Source organism: Populus alba, chromosome 5 (genome assembly GCF_005239225.2).
Source record: "Populus alba chromosome 5, ASM523922v2, whole genome shotgun sequence".
NCBI classification, from domain to species: Eukaryota; Viridiplantae; Streptophyta; class Magnoliopsida; order Malpighiales; family Salicaceae; genus Populus; species Populus alba.
The window spans coordinates 22,099,341-22,126,053 of record NC_133288.1 but is presented as its reverse complement, the minus strand read 5'-3'; the positions used below and the strand labels follow the sequence as shown (position 1 = coordinate 22,126,053).

General features: G+C 31.2%; 1 protein-coding gene across 2 annotated transcripts; it reads left to right on the top strand.

Annotated features, from left to right (window-relative positions):
- The first annotated feature begins 12,443 nt into the window (after positions 1 to 12,443).
- LOC118062016 (synaptotagmin-2) lies at positions 12,444 to 17,611 on the top strand. Of its 2 annotated transcripts, XM_035075683.2 has the most exons (13): positions 12,444 to 12,723; positions 13,801 to 13,899; positions 14,004 to 14,054; positions 14,163 to 14,286; positions 14,780 to 14,898; positions 15,056 to 15,157; positions 15,253 to 15,327; positions 15,714 to 15,790; positions 15,874 to 16,120; positions 16,335 to 16,685; positions 16,911 to 17,039; positions 17,234 to 17,386; positions 17,487 to 17,611. In XM_035075683.2, exons 1-12 carry the CDS (start codon positions 12,613 to 12,615, stop codon positions 17,360 to 17,362), a joined length of 1,614 nt encoding a protein of 537 aa, XP_034931574.1. In that variant the 5' UTR covers positions 12,444 to 12,612; the 3' UTR covers positions 17,363 to 17,386; positions 17,487 to 17,611. The 2 variants fall into 2 exon arrangements, with proteins under 2 accessions (XP_034931574.1, XP_034931573.1); XM_035075682.2 differs by having other exon boundaries at positions 12,445 to 12,723; positions 17,234 to 17,611.
- Positions 17,612 to 26,713: the final 9,102 nt, after the last annotated feature.

Below are 26,713 nucleotides of genomic sequence, written 5' to 3'. Positions count from 1 at the left end.
CCAATAATCAGAGATTGTTCCTTTGGCTCTTCTACTTTTTTGGTGTTGGGTTGTTTGGATTTCTTTGGAGTGAGAGATTGGTCTCTGGGTCTATTAGTCTTTCTTGTAGCAGAAGGTGGGCAAGAGAGACCCCAGCTTCGAGAAGGAAGAGAGTTGTGGTGGGGTTTGGAGATCGGAAGAGGAAAAGAAAGGGGCTTGGCATGCCTCTCATGGTAATAATTTTGCTGGTGTGAATTTAAAACGGACTGTGAAGATGGAGGAGGGTAGGAGAAGTAGAGGGAATCATGTCGAGGAGCAAAGAAGAGGACTCCATGGCTGTTGTTTCTGTAGTTATTGTGGTTCATAGGAGGCAAGTTTTCCATGGATCTTGAAATGAAACTGCGGCTAGCAGTGTGGTTAATTTTCTTTGCTGGGTTTTTCATTTTCTTGGATGGAGAGATGGATTGAAGACGATCTGCTGTTGACGTTGCAAAACGGGCCTCCATAGTTTAATTTCTCACCTTGTTATATGCCTAAAGAAGATAAAGTTTATATGCACAAATTTAAACAAGAAAATAAAAGGAGGCAATGATCTTTAAATAACACGATCAATAGCCTTATGGGAGCTCCTTGCTGCTGATTCTCTCAAGAAAATTACAGGAACTTTACTGGCAAAGATGAAGAAAAGATTTGCTAGATTAACAAGATTTACACAATTTTAAGCAAAGAAAAAGAAGGATCAATATAGTTTCATGGGATTCTCTTTGAGATTTCCTAGAAACTATCACCAAATAATTAAATAAACAAGACCCTTGATAGATGAAGAACGCTATAACTCAAAACAAATTTTGCTCTAATAAAAAAAAAGAAGAAGAAGAATAGTAGTATATGATAGATACACAACGGATCCTGAGAATCCCTGTTAGAAATGGAGGAGATTAATATTTTCTTGTTTGCAAGTTCCATGAACCTTCGGTCATCATAGTACGTCCTTTTATAGGAGGCATGCCGGCAACGGCTACTTTATTTTTTTGGGCAAACTTCATATTTATCCTCCAACTGTACGTAAATTTTCATAATTAGTCTCTTAACCACTGATTTTATCAACTGGGTCCTCTATCTATACACTTTTCTCAATTCGATCCTTCATTAAAATATTGGAGACGTACAGCGTATCTCAATTTCAAAGTATTAGATGTTGAGGTACCCATTTTTCCTCCCACATTTTGAACGTTCAAAACACACATATAGTTAAGAGTATAAAAATTGTTTTAACTGTGTTTTAATATTTTTCAAACTTGTATTAAATTAAAAAAAAATAGTTGGGTATTTCGTGTCGAATACTTGAAAAAATTAGGATACCTATACCACACGTAACTAAATTGGTAATTTTGGGACTCAATCAAGAAACTCTAAATAGTTAAAGGACTGATCTGAAATTTGCCTTTTTATATAATTTTGCTCATTTTTATATATTTGTTTTTGGTATTTTAATGAAATGTCCCGATTACTCCTAATTTTACCGACACCATGCGGTCTGCTACCTCTTTAGTCCAAGGCCGGGAAAAACTGTTGGGCGGCAACCGCCGATGTGCTGGAAGCCATCTGATCATGATTTTTTTAAATAGCCGTTGAGGAGATTATTACCGTTGATTTCCTCCTCGGGTTCCTCGAAGTTTGTCTCGTAAGACAGGGACTAGAAGAATCCTAACCATACATAATCTAAGCATGGTGAGGTCCACGTTAAATGAAAAAAGAAAGAAAGGTATTGAATTATTGTGTAGTCGTTATGACCTCATGTGCAGGGAATAATTTTGGCGGCATGAGAAGAATTTTTTTTTTTTATTGATGTGTGTTTTTAAACTAATTTAAATATATTTAAAACCCTGAAATTAATAATTATATAAATTTTTAATAATCATTATATTAATAATCATAAAACTTAAATTTAAAATTAAAAAAAAAACTTTTTAATTTAAAATTTTTATTATGAGATCACCTATTATATATATATAGTTGCACGACAAGATTTTTTTTTAGGGGTTGGAGTGGTGGTATAATAATAATAATAATAATAGTGATAAATTCTTGGCTTGAGTACACGTGGCCAAATGAGATCCACTTGCCTTGGCATGTGATATTTTAGTGCATGATGGGCTCCCATGCCTGTCATTGAAGGTAGTAATTTAATATGATGTTAAGTGATGCACGAGATCACTTGCGTTAATTAAATATGTAATCTTTTGATGATTTTTTTTTTTGAACAATTTTGAATTTGCTTTCTTGACATCACAAATCAAGTGAAAGTTTTTGTTAATAGATTTTTGTTATTTGGACTCTTCGTGTTTTAAATTTAATGGCGTCTTAAAAATATGGGTGGTGGTTTTGTTTTAGCATTTAAAAATAAAATAATAGTTAATTTTTAAAATATTTTGTACTTAAAAATATATTAAAATAATATTTTTTTATTTTTAAAAAATTATTTTTTACACTGGTATATCAAAACATAAAAAATAATTAAATAAAAAAAATATTTTAATAAAAAAACAAGTTCAATCATTCAATCAAATACATCCTTAAAGCAGTTTTTACTCATAAATATATTAAAATAATATTTTTTATTTTTAAAAAATTATAACAACTTATACATCAAAAATGATTTAGAAACATAAAAATACATGAAATAAAATAATAAATAATTTATCATTTGCAACATACATTAAACCATGGCCATTCAATTTAAATTGAGTTATTTATATTTAATAAACATTATAAAAGCAATGCAATTAAAACCGAATCTAAAAAAAGATGACATTGCGATTCACCGATCTAATCACCAAAAGTCACTGAATATATCTTTTATATATTTATTGTTGGTGTTTAATTTAAATACTTCAACTAATTATATATATTTTAAAATTAATAATTATATAAACTTTTCATGATTATAAAAAGATTTACATTTATAATTATTGAAAAGCAAATTTAAGATATGATGAACTAAACTACCCTTCAAGTTATATTTATTATATTTTTAATGCACAAAGAAAGTCTGATGACATTTGATCAAATCAATTGTTAAACAATTCAATCGAAAAACTAGATTGGCTTAGTTGTGAAAATGAATATACGACTAATATCATTATCTCTGATATCTCAATTATATTTACACTTTCAGAATCTAAATGCTTCCAATTGGTTGGTCTGAATTAATTGCTGAGAAATTGATTATGACTACTCGATTTTCATAACTAAACTCATGTGATGCAAGTTCATATTTTTTATAAAAGTAAATATTTTTATATTAAAAAAACTAAAAAACAAAGTTAAATAGAATGATTAAAAGCAAAACTTTTTTTATATAAAACTGGCACTTACACACTTCAAAACAAAGCAGGTATTAATTAAATATTACTTTTAAACAAAACAAAATAATTAAAAACAACTGTGGTTTAAAAACTTTCGGATACCAAACAAGTAATAGCTATTTTGGTAGAGGGCTCAATAATGCAGGACAAAATATCTGGTTAAGGGATGGATATCTCAATCAATTGCTTACAATGGAGTTAACTTGGGATGAGGATTTAATGAATAATTTTTTTCCTAACATTTGGTCATGAGAAATGGATTATAGTAATGACATAATTTGTTAATGGTTTAGTGCATGTTTTACACGGTGATAACTTTTACTTTTTAAATTATTGTTTTTTATTTTAAAAATATTAAATTTTATGTTTTTTTTTATATTTTCGATGAATTTCACGGTACGATGAATTAAAAAATTATAAAAAAATAATTTTAATATATTTTAAATTAAAAAACTATCTTGAAAAGCATGCTATCAAACACGCTTTTATATATATACAAAACTTTAGGCTTTCGACAATTACAGATGCAAACAAAAATACTTTCACTTTAAGTTTCTTTTGTTCTTAACTTGCCAGTGGTAACCTTTCAAATTTACGCATGGTTGTTCTTTCCTTGATAAAGAGAACAAATCTTCCTTTCTTTTGCTCGACATTTTCTTTCTCGAGAATCACACAAGACACGAGTGGTCACAAGACAAGGTATGGATGCCCAAAGCCCGAAGTTTCTTACACGTGATGTTCCAGCAGAATGTTTTTTTCCTTCTAGAAAAAGGCTAGCACTGCTTCAAATCTTTCGGCAAGGGAGGTATAGGAATATAAATCGCAATTGATAAGCTGTAGTGCCAATTGGCATAATATTGCAGGTATTTTGACCCGATGAATTACCCCGAACAAGAATAAAAAGGGTTGATAGTAGTTGGTTAACTTTAAACCAAAAAATTCATCAAAATTATTTTTTTTAAAATCAAATTAAATCAAAATAAATAATCAATTTAAATTAAACAATTCGATTCACTTTAATTTTATATTTGAAAAATCAAATTAGTTGATAAAGTTTTTAATTGAGCTTGTTTTTTACCATTTTAATATAACATGTATGTGAGTTTTTGGGTTTTTATCTTTTTTTATTTATTTTGTTTGGTTTTATCTATCTTTAAGATCTATAAATGAAACCAAATTAAATTGATTTTTTTAAAAAAAAATCTAATCATTTTTTTTTAATATCTGGAATTAGTTTTTCAACTAATTCAATTTAGGGGTGAGAAAAAAAATAAAAAAACTAATTAAACCAAGAAAATAAAAAAAAAAAAAATGGAAAAATCAAACCATAAAAAAAAACGATTAAATTTTTTTTAAAAAAAAACAACCAGTTTAATTATTCAATTAAAGATCTAAATTAAAAGTCCCAACTTCCTAAATCAAGCTCTTGTCACAACCTTTTCCTATTTCTTATTTACAAAGCTAAATGGGCAAATACAAAATGGAGAAGAATGGTCGCAGTCCCATTAATCTATCCTCTCTTTCATACTTCTTTTTCTCCTTCTAAAATTAATTGCCCTGTTTTTTCAAAATAACAAAGAAAAATAAGAAGATTTTGTTGACTTTATGGCTCCTGTTCCCCTATCATGCCACCACCTTTATAGCATGTTTGACATTACGAGTTTAAGATCACATGGAGTGACGTTCTAGTTACAACCTGTGGCCCCGTCCATTTCAGAAAATCCTGCGTCCTTCTGTATAATACCAGTAATGTTATCTGGAATCCGCTACGGTTAGAATTTTTTTTTTTAAAAAAAAAACAAATTATATAAACAAGTTTTTTTTATATATTTCTATAATTTTAAGAAATTTAAGTTCAAATTTTTTTCACACACACACACACACACATATATATATATATATATATATACACACACACACACACACACACACACATATATATACATATATATATAATCACAAGAACTATATATGAGAATAAATAAATAATCATTAACGAGATCTAAAAATAAAACTTAAAAAATAAAGAGATAAATGTAAATCAAGATATTTAATCTTGAAAAATAGGACATTCATCTATTTGTATTTGCTAAATTTATTTATTAAAATATTTTTTATATTTGAGCAAATGATAATAGAAATAAGCACACAAATTAAACTGATCAAATAAAATAAAAGAGGAATAAATATTATGAAGGCTGCACATATTATAAATATTATCTGAAAATATTTTTTTATTTTTAAAAATAAAGTTCATCATATAAAAGATAAAAAAAATATATAGATGAATAAGAGAAACTCTTCAAATTTAAATGCATAACTACGAAAATAATCTTCATTTAAAAGAAGTTTTGCAAACAAAATGAAAGAAATAATGAATACTAATTTAAATATAAATTAAAATAAATAGAGATAAAAAGGATTTTTTTATATAGTTGGGCGATTGGGCGCTTGATTTTTTTTTTTTTTTTGCAATTTGGGTGGAAAGCATGTTATCCCCTCTAAAATTTTTTTGAAAAAAAAAATGAGCAACATGTCATCTGATTTTTTCATATTCTACCCATTGTGGTAACTGGAAAATCAAGGATTGAATTTTTATTTACTCAAAAAATTCTTTTTTAACCTATTTTTTTATCCAAAACAATTATAAAACACTGTAAAAATCATGATAGACTTGTCTAAGACCTCAAAAGATCCAAAAGACCACCTCAATAAAATGAAATCAACCCAAGTTCAAAAACCAAATAAATCTCAAATATGTATTTTTCATGAACTTTAAAAATAAAAAAAACACCTAAAATGAACTCTCCTCGTCGGATTAAACCATTTAACACAAATATCATCCATTTTTATGGTCTAAATCGATATTAACAACACTTTTATCTCTATCACTAAAATTCAATGACCTCTCTCTCAACCAGAGACTAAAAATAATAAAAATAAATTTTTGTATCAAAAATGAATTGAAAGAATACTAAAATTATATAAGTTGCGTGATTTTTAAAGTTTAAGGATCAAAGTGCATATTTTATAAGATTTATGACTGCCATCCATACTTGACATATTTTTTATTTTGATCCTTTTTCTTTCAATTCCAACTTTTTATGATAAATCAAAATTAATTGGTTTTTAATTACATCTAAATTGTTGAGAAAAAAGTTTAAGAATTAAATTAAAAAATATAAAATTTTACACAACTATGATAATACACACATATATGTACACACACACACACAATGTAGCCTTTGCACAGGAAATAAAAAAAAACTCAGGCCTAGTAATTCTTAATAATGTAAAGGAGTCACTATCTTCAAGATAAAGAAGCCAGCTTATAGATTAACACGTAATTATTGTTGGATTTACACGAGCTCTATTAATATTTCTTCACAATTAATTGTGACTGTTTTATTTCTATATCCTCGACTATTGGTATCCACCTCGTTAATTAACCAGGATTTTGCTTCTTCAGTTGAAGATAGTTTTTAATTATATATTTGATGCAAAGGGAATGGCCAGCATATTGTTTAGACAACTAAAGTGAAGAACTTAGTTGCTCATGATTGGCAAAGTAGGGGTGGTGGTGATTATAACGGTCAAGTTTTGACATATAATTGTATCAAATTTAATTTTTTATATTCTATAAAATATAAACTTGATCTATTTTTTTTTTAACCTAAGTAGATTTAATATACCATGTTAGACTAAAATCTTTATGCATATTACATGTATCCATGAATTGAGCATGTTAATTCTCTTATTTTTTTGATGATTTTAAAAACAATATCAGGCTGAAGTTATTGAAAGTAGATAAAACTCTTACAATGTATATATTAGGAACATCACAAAAACTATCACAATTTCCACATAAAAATAGAACAAAAAAAATCATAATGAAATATTTTATTAAACAATTATGGTGCAGTATAATACAAAAACAAACTAAGAAGAAAAGACTATAAAATGCTTTTGAATTTTTGATCTAACTAAAAAAATAAAAATTCAATATGTATTCTTGAAATTTTTATTTGTTTTTCTATGATTTTTTGACTACCAAATAAAAAAAATTGAAATTATAAAATACATTATCACTCAATCATATCAAATTTTAAAAGTAACAACTGCAATTATAAGTGTAGCAGCCAAAAAATTAGAATATTATTTATATAAAGAACTCGGATTACTTACACTGTGCTATACAAGATGGATCAAGTTAGACGAGTTTTAAAATCCCAACCCGTGATATCCATTAAATAGTTTTTTATTTGAACTGATTTGTTTATATAAGAAAATGACTGGTTAGGTGTAGTAGATCTACTAGGTGAAATTAACTTGTTTCAATTTATATTTTTTAAAATAAAACTTAAAAATAAAATTATTTTAATAAAATAATTGTGTTTTTTACTGACCATGTTATTGTCAGACCTGTGCCAATGGATTATTGGGTTGTCTCATAGGAACGAAATATCAGTTTCAGCTAACTGGGCCGCATTGCCTCGCCTAGTCCTTAACTGGGCCGTCGTTTTTTCTTGTGCTAGTTCAGTTATGCTTCCTATCTTACTATTTGCCTCAAAGTTGATCACTGGGCCTCGGATACTAACCCAGTTACATTTCAAGCTACTCAACAGGAGAGTGTGAGTCAACAAAGAGAAATCAGGGATCCACCGGCTTCCAGACTAGGTGGTATTCTCGGTTAGATTTCTGTCTTAGAAACACCGATTCCAAGTTTACCTTTCTTGATAATGTCGTCAAGTTATCATTTTATAAGCTGGATTCAATTTCTTTCTGGCAACTTCGGTACCTTGGCATGTTGATCAAGCTCTTGTAAGAATCCATGTGATGTCGAGCTTATCTAGCGCCTCATGTACTGAGTCCAATTGGGTTTCGTCTTCAGACTCCAGAAAGGCTTTCCTCCACCCACTGTGTCTGCTTCGTCTCTTATTGCCAACTCCGGAACCCAATCATGCACAGGTAGACATTTTACAGGAAAAGTAGCCGTAGATGACACATGATGACATATTTGCGCCCTCCCTCAATTCTCTCTGTCATCTCTCTTTTATCGTTGCACATGTGGTTGCTATCTAACCGAACGAAGTTCTACGTGACTTTCTCAATCAATATACACCAAGGGTCCTCTCTTGTCTCCAATCACACCACTACAAGACCAAAAATATTTTCATTTCAATGGCCACCAAACTTATCTTGCCCCGAGTCTGTTTGGCATTGCGGTGCAAAAATATTTTTAAAAAAATTTAATTTTTTTTTATTTTAAAATAATATGTTTTTGATGTTTTCAAATCATTTTGATATGCAAATCTCAAAAATAATTTTTAAAAATTAAAAAAATATTATTGATATTCTTTTTTAAAATTGAAAAGCAACAACTATTACACTCTCAAACATGCTCTAACACTCGAGGGTGGTCACAACAAGCACATGCTTGACATGGAACTGGCAGGTAACCATGTTGCTGTTGCCTTCAGTGGTAGGGCAAGGGCGAGGGTGAATTGCTACAGTAGTAACCAAAGCATTTCCCCTTTAATGTAGTGCCTTGCCAGATCAGTTCAAACTCCAACTACCTAGCCTCCTCCATTTAAGATCATGCAGAAATTGGTCATATACGTTTTCTAGTTAGTCCATGCACGAAGTTTTCATAATTAATCGACCGATGTTGCTTTCGAAGACCTTCAAGGAAGCAATTGAGCCCTCGATCTAAAGTAATCTGAGTCATTATCAAAAACAAACAAACAACACGAGAACGAACCAGAGCAAACAATCTCAATAATTATAGAAACATACATTGAGATGGACATAGAAAATACTATTCGAGTCTCTTGTCCACCTATTTAATAAAGGGACTTTCTTTTCTACTCGAGGACATGAAGCTAATAAATGGTTAGCTTGAACCCTGAGGTGCTTCAATGTCCCATCCAACAACTAGTATTGCTTCGCTTTGTGTGGTAATTTTTTTACAGGACATCATCGGTTTAAAAGTATTCTGGGTTCTTAATTTTCTTAATTTTTTGTTCCAAGATTTTGCTATGTGAGTTTCATTGTCATTAGCCTCAGAAAAAAGTTGAATACTCTAACTTAGGACCAAATCTAGCGAAGAAGATGATCATAGAGAACCTTGAAATTAATTTTACACCAAGTATAGTGTATCACTATGAAATAATTCTTTTATCACTCTATCACAAGATATTATTGAATGAATGAATAATTTATTCATTGTGTTTACCTCTTCCAGTAGAAATTTTGTTATTATTAGAGATTAACATGAAGTATATACTGGTTTCTCATCTAATAATTAATTATTATTTTTGAAATGATTTTTTAATATGATATTATAGTTTTATTAATTAAATATTTATGAGTTTGAGTCACATCATTACCATTTTATTTGAATTTGATAAAATTAAATAAAGGATAAGCTTTCATGTGAGGAATGTAATAACCTTGACTATTTTTTTTTAGCGTGGATTTTAAATTATGTTGTTTATTCGTTGCTCGAAGTTGGAACATTTCTTTCATACATGATTTAACTTATTGGTAGAGTTAGCTTACTGAATATGAATTCATTTGGGTAGGAGCTTTGGTTGTAGGTTTTTCATTACAAAACAAGAGAATTGAGCTCTTACTACTACCCAATCTCATCTAATCTCCACGTATTTTCTTTGGCAGTCTCCATTTTTCTTTTAATTTTGTTCTCTTGAACATTATTTCATTTTTTTCCCATTAAAACATTCAATCAGTCATGTTATAGACGGGAGAGAATCTGTGCTCTATATACATTTTGAACTTGCTCGACTATGTTTTTTTTTTCTTTCTATTCTGGGATTCAGTCTATACGTCTTCCATAAGATTTCAAGAGAGGTCTATGTTAGCTACATGATCTTGTGGGTTTGGGTTAACGAAAGACAAGAAAGAGGGAAATACTATTTCTAACATGTATAAACGAAGTCTTCAATAAATTTGGCTTCACGAACACTTAAAAGACATGTCGTGGGGCAGAAAATCTAATCTTAATTCATTGATTATGAGTACTCGGAATGGTAGGCAGAAGTCTGGCGACCTCTTATTGTACTTCGGACTCTGATTATTTATTTCTTAAGTGTGATGTACTCGGTGTGTTGAACATGTTGACATGATTGATGACCTTAGTTTTTATAACATAATCACCCTCCATTATGTTCAATAAAAGACATGATGTGGAATGTCTCTGGCCATGTCATGAATCAACAAATAATGAGTCCAATATTGTTGGAAAATGGACATAATATTTTCCAGAAAATTACATGTTACATGGAGCATCATTACCAATATCTTCAACATCCTTTTTATATATATATAAATATATATATTTTGAAAGTATTTTTTGAAAAAAATTATTTATTTTTATTTTGTTTTGTTTTAAATTAATATTTTTTATATTTTCATATCTTTTTAATATGTTAATGTCAAAAATAATTTTTAAAAAATAAATAATTTTATTTTTAATATATTTTTAAATAAAAAATACTTTAAAATATAATTAGTACCACATTTTCAGATAGCAACTTCATATATTGGCCAAGGTCGCTGAACCGATTCATGTATTAGGTCACTCCATCCAGCATCCAGGACCCCAGGCCACCTCAAGTCCCAACTCTACTTTCCCAAAGCTCTCCCTAAAGAAAATGCAGATGTCAACATTGAATGCAAAACTGCCAACATGCAAGCTTTTTTCTAGGCGAGATCGATATATAAGAGTAATATTTTGAGTCTCTTTTCCAACTATCTTCCAAAAAAAGCTTTTCTTTTTACTCAGGACAGAAAGCTAGTAAAAAGGTGGCTTGTCCCGTGAGTGAGGAGCTGAGTCGTCGAGTAGAGCGTTGAGCTGCTTCTACTTTGTTTGGTATTATAGTTATTATTATAGTTGTGATCTGAAAAAAAATATTTTTATAAAAGGTATTTTTAGTTAAGATTGAATTGAAAAAATATATATTTAATTAAAATTATGATTGAAATTAAGGTTGAATAAAAAATAATTTAATGTGTTTGATTAATAATACTTTTAAAATTGAGGTTATATTTATTTGGAAATCAAGTTTTTTTTAAAAAATCTTCAATTCATTTTACAACATTTGATTTACTGGTAATTAAAATTAATTTTTTTATAAGATTATCTTGTTTTTATTTAATTTTTGCTTTGGTTATCAAATAAAATCACTAAGATTTTTAAAAATATTTAAATAGTCTCTTTTTATCATATTAACAAAAAAAAATAGTCATTATTATTATTTTTTGATCATTGACTTTTTTTATATAATTATACTATTAAATTTATCAAACTTATTGAACTTATTTAAATTAATAATAAATTTTAGATCTTTCTTATTTTTTTTAAATACTATTATCCTCTCATTTTTTCATATGAAAAAAAATATTGATTCAACCCCCGACTTAAGAGCATCTTCAATGGAAGATGCTATTTTAAAGAGCTAAATTGATAAAATAGCATTTTGAATAGTATAAATATAGTTTTTTTTACCATGTGTATTCCAATGGAAAAAAACCATTTGAAAAGCCAATTCTATTAGAATGGAATAAATAAGTGTTTTATTCTTTTTTTTTATGATTTTGATGTTATTTTTTTTCACATGGCTAAATTTAATTGGTTTATTCTTTTGTTGGTCCCACTTTATTAGTTTTAGCTATTTTAAGAGATATGTAGGAATAACATTTTTAAAAAAGAAAAGGCATTTTAGCATTTCATTTAACTTTTCCTTTAAAGTAAGAAAAATAAATAAAAAAAAAGTTAAAATATTTTTTTTTTTATTTTTAACTATCCATTTAGCAACTGAATGGGAGATGCCCTAACACTGGTCCATCTATCTGGTGTATCCCAATTTTGGATAATCAAGATATTTTTCAGGCACAGCACCACACTAATGGACTAAAATAGCCAGCAAAGGCAACAAAACCTGGCCCTACTTTCTCTTAAAATTAACCAATCAACAGCTCACACCTCATATTTTAATGTCCAAACAGACGTTACCGACAGTACCTGAATAACAAGTGGGTGTTTCAAGCCGTTGTCAAAATACATTAAGATTGGCCACAAGAATCAATTAATGCAACCTTTATTGCACTTACCTGATAAGACCAAGCTACACTCTATGATCACTGATTTTTTTTTTCCCCACTTGGAAAGATTTAGCAGGGTCTTCTACTTCAACTACATTTCTCTTCTCCCCTGCTTACCACACTGGGTTTGATCTGTTAAGAGATGGGAATATTGAGTAGTATATTGGGATTTTGTGGTTTTGGAGTAGGAACGTCAATTGGGATTGTAATTGGATACTACATATTTATCTATTTTGAGCCAACTGATGTCAAGGTCAGTGTTTTTCTTCTTTCTTTTTTGTTTTCTCTCATGTTTTTTCAGTTGTGTTGCATTTTCTTGGTTTTGTTTGGTCTGAATCTTGCCTTTTAAGATTCCATGTTGGACAACAATGTCTGTTCGCTATGTGCTAGTTGTGGAGACATGTAAACTATAGGAAAGAAAACTGCTAGGGCTATTTTAAGCTCTAGCAGGGATGGAAATATGGATAAGGCCATGTGTGGTTAATTACTCTGCAGTTTTATGGAACCAGTTTGGAATTTACCCTGCTTTACTGGGTTTTTTTTTATGTATCTTCATGGTTTATTTTGCTAACATTTTCATTAAAGACGACTAGTGGCAAGTCCATTACAAGGTGGTCTTTTACAGGATTGTTTGTCTACTTGGATTGACTGTTGATGGCTTCTAATTTTTATTAGAGTAGGAGTTTTGCATGTATGGGGCTCTGCATAGAAAAAATTGCAGCAGTTTTTTGTACCATTTGGATCTTACTACTGCTTTTTTGTATGCAGAATGTATGAGGTGTTAGGCTGTTACGGTGCATGGCAATTCATGAATTTGCACATGCCTATATGTTTTCATAGTGACTGTAAATGGAATATGAGTGAGAGTTTCATCACTTAATCTGAATCCAGATAGACAGATGGAGCAGTTAATGCAAATGTCACTCTATTTTAGACATTCAAAGATTCGCATTTCTGCATAATTGCCACTAAAATCACAGAATTGGAATCTTAGGTTGCTTTTGGTTAAACAAAAACATATACATATGGGACAAAAATATGTTTGGTTATGAGACAATGATAAAGATATAAAAATAAATATTTATAACAGTATTGTAATGAATTTTTGTTTTTTCAAAACAGAAATAATGCGAGAATGTATCTTTCTATCCTGACAATTTTTTTTTTTTTATTCAAGACAGAAAATAAATGCTACCTTAACTTATGTTTTTTCTAGTTTCTTACCATTAAAGTCACGGATTAACAAGTACTCCAACCATCATATAATTTGATTAGTTGGTATGTTCATCATATTATTTGATTGATTAGTTCTGGCTGTTGGCTTATCCAGGATCCTGTAGTCCGTCCTTTGATTGAACAAGACTCGAAAACTTTGCAACGTCTGCTTCCAGAAATACCCCAATGGGTGAAAAATCCAGACTATGATCGGGTATGCAATTGCCTGCAGCTGTCTCTTGCTTTTCAATTACAGTAGAGAAATACTGATTCTAAAGCAATCTTCTCATAGATTTTAATAAATTTTCTTCTGTGAAGGTTGACTGGCTTAACAAATTGATTGAGAACATGTGGCCTTACCTAGATACGGTAAGGGTGCCTTGATGATTTTTGGATGGGTTATGCATGGCTTCATTTCTGTTTGTGGGCGTATTCATTTGCTTTTATGTACTTGCTTGATGGTTTTTAGTTTTCTAGGCAATCTGCAAGACTGCAAAGAATATAGCGAAGCCCATTATTGCTGAGCAAATTCCAAAATACAAAATTGACTCTGTTGAATTCGAAACACTTACCTTGGGCTCCCTGCCACCAACTTTTCCAGGTTATATTGCCCTCCCTCTCTCTCTCCACACTTTTATAGGCTCCTGCGTGCACACTTCTTTGTCATAGTGATCTAAGATAACTTCGTTGTTGAAAGAACTACGTGGAATGTGTCAGCAAATTTCTCTGCATGTCTTTCAATCAACAGGTTTTAAGATTAGAGCTATGCATTTCCCAGCACCCATTTTCCCTCTCAAGAGTAATCGTAAACTTATCATTCTAAAGCTTAACAGATTGTAAACGATTTATTGTTGAATATGGAAAATACATTGCCTTCAATCCACTAAGCCAAGCAAAATGGAATCATCCCCTTGCTATTTAACATCATGTTTTTGCCACCCAGTAAAACTATCATACTATAGCATCTGATGCATTGAGGGGACTCTTCTACCTCACACTAATGCGGGACACGTATAATACAAGGTTGCTTTGAGGTACACAGCATGGTAGTAAAGTCTTGAACAGTGCTGATTCTTGCTTTTACTGGATTCCAGGAATGAAAGTTTATGTCACTGGTGAGAAAGAGCTGATCATTGAACCGGTATTGAAGTGGGCTGGGAATCCAAATATTAGCATTGCAGTCAAAGCATTTGGTCTGAAAGCCACAGTTCAGGTATTTTGATTTGTGACTGCTAATAGACAGAAAGACATTTTTGTTTGCCAAAATGAAGTTATTGGCTTTACTTGAGTAGGCTATGACAACACTTGCACTTGCTCACACCGTCCTCTCTTTACAAGTGACATCATTGACCTCTTTGGACGATTCTCAGGTGGTTGATTTGCAAGTATTTGCCACTCCACGTATCACCCTGAAGCCTTTGGTTCCTTCATTTCCTTGTTTTGCCAATATATATGTGTCTCTGCTACAGAAGGTATGTGGTGCTACTATATCGATTGTTATGCAGATGGATATTTTACTTGGCAGCAAGGAATCTGGCATCATCCTACATTCTTTCTGATTTCGCAGCCGCATGTTGACTTTGGATTGAAATTGCTTGGAGCTGATGCCATGTCCATTCCTGGCCTGTACAAATTTGTCCAGGTTTTCATCTTTTTATTTTTGTTTCTTTTTTGATGGTTGGATGGACTGGAGTGAGGTGGTTTCCTCTCATTATTAAATCTCGAGAAATAATTCCTCACCATCATCATTCCTAGGGATGCCTATTCCAACAAACAATATCTGCAACTGTTGATTATAAGTTGAGTTCCCCATTCATGATAATGTTATTTGTATGTTTGTTCGGAGGTTGAAGCGCATGTATTAAGGACAAATATATGCCTTATAAAAGCATTGCAGCACAAGGACTACAATTCCAAGGATCATGAAACTATCTATATGGACCATAGGAATTAGGGGAAACTTTTTTTTATGATGGTTTTCCGGTCCCTCATCTATTTTTCACCTCCTTTCGTTTTTTACCTGTTCAGGAGCTTATCAAAGATCAGGTTGCAAGTATGTATTTATGGCCAAAAACCCTAGTAGTGCCAATCGTGGATGCTTCAAAGTAAGTATCATATAACTCCTTTTCTCCATGTTATCATGCAATCTGTTTGCTAAGACCTGCTAAGTTTTCCTAAAAATTGTCAGAGCCATGAAGCGACCTGTTGGGATACTCACTGTGAAGGTTCTGAAGGCAACGGGGCTTAAAAAGAAAGATCTGTTAGGGTCATCAGACCCATATGTGAAATTAAAGCTTACTGAAGATGCGCTTCCTTCGAAGAAAACAACTGTTAAAAACAAAAACTTGAACCCCGAATGGAATGAGGAGTTTAATATCACCGTTAAAGACCCAGAATCTCAAGCCTTGCAGATTCTTGTCTACGATTGGGAACAGGTGTGTATCTTTGTGCATCTTCTTGAAATTAACCACGTGTGCTTCAGAAGTTTTTCCTACCATGAGTGGAAGTTGGATGGATGAGTGGTTTAAGATAGTCGATGACTGAACCATACAGGTCTCTTGCATGAGAAACTCTCTTTTGCTACATGGCTTATCGTTTCTGTCCTTTGGTTTCCCGACATTGAAGAGCTGCATGTTTCCTTTTCCTTAGGTTGGCAAACACGACAAGATGGGTATGAATGTCATTCCATTGAAAGATCTGACACCGGATGAGCAAAAGGTTATGACTCTTGATCTACTAAAAAATATGGATCCAAATGATGTTCAAAATAAGAAATCACGTGGACAGATTGTTGTTGAAGTGGTATACAAACCTTTTAAGGATCTTGAGGCAGAAAGGGATATAGTTGATCCAAATGCAGTGGAAAAAGCTCCTGAAGGAACACCTGCTGGTGGTGGTCTGTTAGTAGTTATTGTACATGAAGCTCAAGATGTTGAAGGGAGGCACCACACAAATCCTTATGTTCGATTACTTTTCAAAGGAGAGGACAAAAGAACTAAGGTATGCCATAAACTAACATCATCTTACATGAGCATAATAATTACGCTGATTTTTGCCTTTCCATGGTGAAGACCCAATTTCTTTTTACGTACTGTATTTTTGTTATCAAGCTGCTTGATTCTCCAATTATGATATTAATACAATTCTCTTTGTAAATTGGTATATATGTGCAGTGAAAGAGTTAATGTTTAACAACTAATGATGTATGTTTTGATATTGATACAGCAAGTGAAGAAAAATAGAGATCCAAGATGGGGGGAGGATTTTCAGTTCACGCTGGACGAACCACCTACAAATGAAAGACTTCATGTGGAAGTTATTAGTTCCTCAAAGATGGCTCTACTTCACCCTAAGGTATATACATTGCGTTAGCTAAATGCCTCGATACCATCGTTAGCATGCCTGATCCAACAATCAAACATAAACAAGAAGTTAAAACCGTTACGGTTCCTCTGGAAATTTTGAGAAAAAAGTGTGTTGTATCCTGTTGAATGTTGATCATTGTCTAACTCGTTTATGTTCCTTCGTTGTTCATAATTTCCAATCAGGAAAACCTGGGTTATGTGATTATAAACCTAGCGGATGTCGTGACAAACAGGAGAATCAACGAGAAGTACAATCTCATTGACTCCAGGAATGGCCAAATCCAAATTGAGCTGCAATGGAAAACATCTTAAGGGCACACTCATTTTGTTTTTTAAGTAGGTATTTGGTCAAAACATAAGACATTTCCTTCAGCTTTTTGTTTGGAGTGATTTCAGTGCGAAAGTGTGCACTCTAATAAATAATAATTGACTGTAGATTACCGGAGCATGAACTCTGTAAATCTAAGCTTGCCGAAACATTTCCAGGTACTGTATAGTAAAAATATGTAGCAATTTCCAGCCATGTTCTTTTGTTTGATGAGAACTATTTTTTTTTCCTTTGATGAACATGAATGTATTTTAAAGATATGATCAGCAAAACTTTACAGATAAGTAGTTTGTGAGGCTGTGACGAATATTGTAGCTTGAGTTACCATGTCCATCCCTTAAAGTTGGACACAGAAGGCTAGGCTGGAAGAACAGATTCCACAGGCCAGTAGCCCAAAGGCATCTGAACAAATAAATAAGTGAAGGCTTACCCTCGAGCCCGTTAAACCACACACACACATATATAGACTGATAAACAGTTCTATTTAGAAGCTCGGATTTGTGGTTCTGCTATCGATTTCTTGTGATTCATTTCATATCTCCATGGGTGTTTTGATCAGTTATGTCGGAGCAATGAGGCTTCTAACCGAAATCCGCTGAGTTCTATGGCTTCCTATCGCACTAGTTCTTTGAATAGAGCTTTAGCGTTCAATGATGAAGGTAAATTGGTGCCTGAACCCACTACAATGTTGCCGGATATAAGATCAATCGGAGATTTACCTGGACGGAAGTGATCTTCACCGAAAGACACCGAAAGAGCAGAATACCTGTAACATTTTTTGAGCGGGAAGGTCACGATCGCTACAAGGACGAGGCAAATGGTCATAGTTATTAAACACCATCCGGCCGTCATATCGATCAGTAAATTGCCGACTCATAACCTGGCTAGAGGAGCTTTTATTTTGAATCATTTTAAAGTATTTATATTTAGAATATTTATTTTTCATACCGGTCTATTAAAAAAATCTAAAGAAAAATCAATTCGTTTTCTAAAATAAAAAAATATTTAAAAAACAAGAATGTGTCCTATCAACTTTTCTTCTTCTTGTGAATAAGAGTGTCGAACTTTACAATCAATCGGCGCTCAGTTCCGGCTTCACAGCGCCCTGATATGATATCTTGCCAGCTAGTTGATTTGAAGAGTTGAGGGAAGGCTGGTCGAATCTACCAGCGTAGTAAATAATAGGATGGTTGAATAATTACAGAGCTGTGCCTTGAAAAGTGGGCTGATGGTCTTTCAATCACTCCAAAATTCGAAGAGTAGGCTTCTGGCATTCAGCAGAACAAGCAAAAGCAACCATCATTACATAACAGTAGCTTTCTCATCGGCCCACAGCCTTGGAAGCGTTTGGTAACGCGATTTCATAAAATTTTAAAAAAAAATTAAATATAATATAATTTATATATTTTAGTTTATTTTAATATATTAATATCAAAAATAAATTTTTAAAATATAAAAATATATCATTTATATATTTTTTGGTACGAAAAATTATTTAAAAAAATTATTATATTTTTTTAAAACATTATTTTCCAAACAATTATGACATCATAAATAAAAAAATGTTTTCTTAGAATAAATATAGTTTATCTGGTATCATCTGTTGTCGACAGTGCTGATCATCGACAATTTACTTCCCTTCTTGATCATGGATTATAAATTTATCATGCTTTTTAAGTTGTTATTTGGTATTAATGTGTAAATTATTTTTAAAAAATATTTTGTAATTTAAAATATATCAAAATAATTGCTAGATTTCAAGTAAACAGATATTGTACCAATTTCTAAAATAACTGTGAAATTTGTAAGTTTATAAAGCAGTGGGAATTCCCTCATGATATTGGACGGATCTGGGCACCTCCTTCTTCTTTTTGCTTTTCCCTTGTTAAAAAAATTTGGGCAGTCTTCAGTTAACAATGAATGTTATCATATGCGTACTGCGCAATGTATTCTGGTATCACTATAATATAATTGGTTCAATCAATATAGAGGAGGACGACGATTCAACAGGATCTTGTTTTTAAAAAAATTCATTGGTCTTTATATTCTCAAGCCAAACCATCTAATAATATATAAACAAGGCACATTAATAATTTGTTGCTAGGAGCATCAAGTTCCTCAATCAAGTTGCTAGGAGTTTTGTAAGAATATTTTGTTGAAATAATATAATTATATTTTAAATTTTTAATTAATAGTTTAAGTTTTTTAGATTGAAATGATTATTTAACATGATATCACAGTTTTGATAACCAAGTGATCATAAGTTTAAATATTATTATCCTCATTTATATAATAAAAATTAAATATAATGTAATATGAAAGTATGTAAATTTACTTGAGAGAATATATTAAAAAATAATATAAAATTATATTTTAAAATTTTATTTAATAATTTAAATAAAATTTAAAAATATAATTTATATTATTGATCAATGCAAAAACGAAATGTTACTTGTTTGCTTTGAGATTTGACTCGGTTGAGGAAGGCATCGTCTTGCTGGAAAGCAGTGCTTGTGAACTTCAATGGACATTACCCAGACATTTCTAAAATTCGTTAAAAACATAACACCCAGACAATAATTCATATCATTTTTTGTTTTTTAAAAAAAGCGACCATCATCATATGATCTATAATTATCACACATAATCATGATCATCTCCGCAGCTCCATCAGACGACAAAAGTCCTCCAAGCACCCATCTCCATTCTTATCAACCAACGCCTGCAAGCCTCTGCTACCCGACAATTTTGGGTTCGCCAACAAAATTACCGGATTCAATCGGGGCCAAAAGTGCAACCCCACTAGGTATGCCTCTGCTGTCATTGCTAGGACAGTATAAAACCAACTCCACTTACTGTTCATACAGACACAAACACACTAACAAGTCACAACCAAAAGAATTGCCAGGGGGGGGGGGAACTTGGATATTAGTAGCAGGACCTCGGCAGGGAGAAGAAGAAACTTCCCTTTATTCTTCTACCCTGTTAACACACGAAAAGCTAATAGATATCTATTTCTTCTTCGATTGTGATTTCAATGAAGAGTAAAGAAAAAAGTTGTGAGTTCATATCTTTTGGATCCCAGCAACAGCATAAAATTAAACCAAGAAAAGACGATCTGTGAATCGAGGGGAAAACATTTAAGTTTTCTCCTCCTGGGAAACTCAAAGCCACGTAATTTTTGAGAGGGACAAGAAGAGGATGAAATGAATCTTAAACAGTTGATTTTTAATCTGTGGACTGTGGAGATGGCGATCCGGGTGGATTGTGTGGTGATCAATAGGATTGCTTCCGTTGATGCTGCCATACCAGCAAAGAATCTGTTTTGCAGCAATGGATTTTCAGTTGCCAATATTAAAAAATTGTATATACGCATTCCAGTGCTAAATAAATTGTTCTGTTGCTGAAATCCCGTGCTAAAAACCTGGAAATGGAATGGCTTTGCGCATGCCTTTTGGGTATTTGACCTAGTGGGTTCGCTCCTAGCTCCTTACAAGCACATGGTAGTGTCCATAAAAAAGCCATGAATTCAATTGGTCATGCACATGAAAGATGAGGCCGAGAGGAATGTGTTTTGTGGTCAGGTTATAAATCACAACAGAGAGATTCTCTGGAATATTGATGCAATGAACTCCAAAGTACATTGAAGTGGAGTTCAGTAGACAAGTAGACCTAGTGCCTTGAGGCACCATGCATGGTAATTGTATCCGTCGAGCACTTGAAAACGTTTCGGAGAGGATTCTCTACCTTTTATCGCCAGAAACATGCAGAGCCCCAATCATCGAGATAGTTGTCCTGCTGCATGTTAACGATCCAATGGAGAGCCCCAGCCATCGAAATAGCATGTAAAAGCAGACATCTTTATTCCCCAAATCATCCACTTGGATACATTCCTCTAACTCGAGATTCCCTGAGCCTTGAGAGGGTTCGTCGAAACTCCCACCAATCCCTTCATTAGGAGAATATGAATAAGTTCTCCAAGCGTGTTAACATCTGGGCAAACAAGAATAAATGCTTGTCTTCGTCGCCCAACTTGTGTGGTTCTCGAATTATCGAAGTAATCTACTTGAGAAGTTGGAACAAGTTCACATCCACTTTAGGTGTTTTTAATTCAAGCATCCCAAAAAGTCAGTTTGCTAAAGAACATAAGAATACATTAACGTCTACATCGTCCACGGTTGGACTCCCTCGTCCTTTTCAAACAGAAGCCCTTTCCAGTTTCCAAGGTTTTAATCTTGTTTTTACTCGAGGAGTATGCCTCTCTAGGTAATTTTCCTGTATTGGTTTTTAACTGAGTCGTGGACAAATATACTTGCAGCTAAATTGTTAGAGATTACTTGGTAGTGTTGCAAAACACGCGATTCATGGTTTAAAAGGCAGTAAAATTCATAGACAAACAAACGCTTGTCTCGGAAGAGTTTTTTACAGTTTTATACTAGTTGTTTTTTAAAATAATTTTTTAAAAAATATATATTAAAATAAAATTTTATAATTATTTTTAAAAAAATATATTTTAATATTAATATATCAAAATAATATAAAAACATAAAAAATTAATTTTAAAAAAAATAATAATATTTTTTCATGAAATGAAGTTTAAAATACAATTCTAAACAGCCCTAATCTTATACAAATTACCATAGATGTGTTTTAAAAAATGATTTTTCATGACCTCTAATTAAACCCATATAATAACTTTTGAACAGGAAGTTTAAATTACATGCACAAGTGTAAAATGAAATTTGCTGAGGGATGGGTGTTTTAAAGTACTTTAATAGTTGTTTTTTAAAGTAATATTTTTTAGATTTATTAAAATAATATTTTTTAAAATATATTTTTAATATTAGCATATAAAAAAATTTAGATAAAAAAATTAAACTTTTAAAAAATATAGACAAAATGGAAAGACAGTACAAGCCATTAAACCCAAGGGTCCACCACTGAACGGTCCAGATTGGTGCGAGACGAGAAAAGAACAGAAAGGGTGGACTTTTAGCTCGCACCCAAAAGGAGCCAGAGCGAAAAGTGTCTGTTTTGGGAAAAGACACGGACAGCCTTTGCAATGGACCCAGCAAAATCACCAAAGCCCATCCATTGTTCATCGTCGTTTCTTCCGAAAAAGACACCATCCACATTTATACTTTGTTTGAAAATGAGAAATCCAGAAGCAAGGAAAAACAAAAAGGTGTTTTTTTTTCCAAGGAAGATATGAATCTAACGATGCCGTTAGACACTGACGTTAGGATTTAAGACTAGTAAATAGCCACTTCAACCGTAGTTATCACTTGGTTCGAAATTGATTTGTAAAACGATTTACATCATTGAGTTAACTTACAAGTTATCAGGTAAATTTAGATTAATTATTTTTATTATAACACTATTTTTATTTTCAATATAATCGGGTTTGGTCAGGGGATCAGGACCAGTTCCATTAGTTTTTGCTAAAATCAATATTTTGTTCTTTTAACTTAAATACTATTTGTTTGCTAAAAAATAATTTTTTTTAAAAAAAAAATTTCAAAAGTAAAAAGTAAATTATTTTTTTATGTTTAGTAGTGTAATAAAAAATAAGTTGAAAAACAATTTCTAGTATTTAGTTATGTCATGGAAAAATAAGCTGAAAAATAACTTATTAATGTTTTATTTTTTTCAAGTTTATTAAAACAACGAGGAATAAATCTTACAAGTAAAAAATTTGATTGAGAATGAAATTAAAAAAATATATAATTTCATAAATTATTTCAAATAAAATAAATAATAATCAAAATAATAGATATCAAATCTAACAAATAAAAAAAATTAAAAGATGAAGACATTGAAATAATAATAATTACCATTTTATAAATTATTTCAAATAAAATAAGTAACAATAAAAAGAATGAGGATTAAATTTGATAGATAAAAAAAATCAATTAAAAATAATAATGAAAAAACAAATAACAATTATAAAAAATAGGATTAAAGTTAATATAAAAATTAAAATATAAGGGATGAAATTGGAAAAAAAAAAATTCAAAGCAATATATATATATATATAATATAAAAATAATCAAAAGTTTAAGACCAAATTTGATATAATCAGCAAATAATATGACATTTCTAATTTTTTCACGATTTTTAAAAAGTGTTTTCCAACCAAAATAAAAGAAAAATATTTTCCTGAAAATTAAGTCAAATTTTTCTTTGACTTAAAAATATTTTTTATTGACAAACTTTTTTTAATAATAAATAAATATAAAAATAATTTTAAAATCATTTTCTATCAAACAAATACACCCTTAAAATAAAGTTCAAATCAAACTTTTTAAGTACTGAATCCTTTTTATCCAACTTACCGGGCAAGATGTAACTGCACGAACTACGATTTTTCTTCCCTTTTTCTAAAAACAAGTCCAATACTATTTGGAAAAACTCTCCTCTTTTTTTAAAAAAAACTTATTCCCTTTTTTGGTTAGAAAAATATTTTCAGTTTTATTTGAAAAATTCCCTCAATTTTTTTTTATATATTTTTTTAAACTGACTAGAATGAGTGTAAGGTGGTGTTTAATATTATGATAAAGATTTTTTTTTACAGTGTTTTTATATTTTAAAATGTATTAAAATATATTTTTGATATTAGTATATTAAAATAATTTAAAAATATAAAAAATTATTTGAATGAGAATACGAATTAATTTATAATTAATTGGCGCTAACTTGACCTTCACAGTGCCCTGATATGATCTCCTGCCAACTAGTTGCTTTGTAGAGTTGATGAAAGGGAGAATCTATCACCGTAATAATTGCGTGGTTGAACATTTACAGAGGAGTACGTTGAAAAGTTTTTTTTCCAATCTATATATTAATTTTTTACTTTTTAATTTTTTTTATTCAAGCCACGAAATAGTGCGATAAATAAACTAGTTAAAACTAAAATCACCTAGTAGCTCCTTTACTGCAGTGAATTCCGATATGATTTTTCATTGTTGGTCACTAATATATTTGGTTTAATCAATCTAGAACAGGAAGATTCATTAATATCTTTGTTTTTTTATTCAATGGTCTTGATAATCTCTAGCCAGACTATGTAATAATATATAAATAAGGCATATTAATAATTTGTTGCCAGGAGCATCAAGTTCCTCGAGCGAGTTGGCTAGGAATTTTGCAGCCAGGGAACTTATTGGTTCGTGCAAAAGCGAAATGTTAATTGTATATTTTGAGATTTGGCTCGGTTGAGGGAGACATCGTCTTGCTGGAAAGCATCGCTAGTGAACTGCAATGGCCATCACCCAGACGTCACAGAATTCATGAAAGAAACACGGAGGTTTGTAGCCCAGCAGTGAAATGGTTCCTTGCCTTATATCCTGAGTTCAAGTCTCAGCATGTATGTCTTGTTATCTCTGTGATGCTTACATGCTTTACTGAGTTTGTAAAATGTTCAGTGAGCTATGGAATTAATTGTAGTGCGCGCAAGCTTGGCCAGACACCCACGTAAATCAAAAAAAAAAAAAAAAAATCGTGACAAGAACCTAATTAAAGCGCAAAATTAGTTAGTCTGCCAGCCCCCCATGGCAGAGGTTGTTTGATGCGAGGGTTTTTGTTTTTTGGTCATAGCTTAAAAGGGAATTTACAATTTAAAACTGGAGTTCTAACTCTAGATTTAATTATCCCTCTTTATATAAATAATAGTTCAATAGAAAATAAATACTTATATTTACAGAGTAATTAATATTCTGACTACATCCATAAATTAAAACTCTTAAAACATAAAATATTCTTTGGTATTTTTTGTTTATGAAATTAAAATTGCAGGTTTATTAATTACAAAAAGAATTACAAGTTTACTTGCCTATCACTTACTATTCCATCGCTTATGATTCTTAGCTTACAATTATATGCCTAATTGGTAAATAAGTTTTAAAGATCCTGAACTTGATCAAATCACGGTGCAGTTATTGTTACTGTTTTGTTGAGTTGTTGTTCTTGATTGTCTTATCTCCTTTTTTAAATAGAAAAATTTAAGATAATTTCTAATAAGTACTCACTCATTTTATTTAAGCTAACTTACAGTAACTACCCACCCAATTTATTCAAAATAATTTCAAGTGATTATTCACTCACTATATTCAAGATAACTATCTATTTATTTTTTATTACAAGAATCTTGTAATTTTTTTATATATTTTATTCGCAATTTATGTTCAAATTTAAACTTTATCAAGTATAGTTTATTACCAAGTTTGACATATTTTTTCTGGTCCAGATTTTATAATCTTTTGATCAATTTTAGTATACAGCAAAGTCATGCTCTTGGTGTGGCTCTGTGCATGCCTTTAGGATCTGACCCAATGGGGTTAGCTAACTTAGCTCCTAGCTACTTACAAGCACATGGGAGTGTCAACAGAAAAGCCATGAATTCAATTGTGGTCAGGCTAAATCACAGCAGAGATATTCTCTGGGACATTAATGGAATAAACTCCGAAGTACACTGAAGAGGAGTTTACTAGACATGAAGACCTCCTCCCACGAGGCACCATGCACAGTAACTGTAGCCTCCGAGCACTTGAAAGCATCAAGAAGCGGATTCTCGACCTTTATCACCGGATACGGAGAGCCCCAATCATCGAAATAGTTCTCCTGCTGCATGTTAAAGCAAAGATCTTTATTCCCAAAACCATCCACTTGGATATATTCGTCTAACGCACAATTCCTACTAATCCCTTTGCATGGAGAATATGAATAAGTTCTCCAAAAAAGTGCGTTAACGTCTGGGTAAACAGGAATAAATGCTTGTCTTCGCCGCACAACTTGTGTGGCTCTCGAATTATCGAAGTAATACTTGACAAGTTTGAAGAATTTCACGTCCACTTTAGGTTTTTTTAATTCAAGTATAAAGCTGCCCCAAAAAGCCACTTTGCTGAGGAACTAGAGCATATAAGAATACATTAACATTTATCAAAGTCTACGGCTGGACTCGTCGTTTTCAAATACAACCCCTTTCCAAGGTTTTAGTATTATTTTTACTCGAGGAGTATACATCTCTTGGTAATTTTCCTAAGTTGGTTTTAATTGAGCTTTATACAGATACACTTCTAGTTCCAGTTTTTTTTTTTTTTCAATCTTTGATTAAACCAAAATCAATTCAAATCACTAGCATCAATGAATAAAAAATTTTGTTGATGAAATAGATAAAGATATTATTTATGGTATTATTTTTTTAAAAAATTTAAAATATCTTTTATTTAAAAATACATACATACATACATACATATATAATAGTTTTAAAATAAAAAAAGAAATATATTTTTTAAAACACTGCTAGCTACGTTGCCAAACATGATCAAAATGAAAGG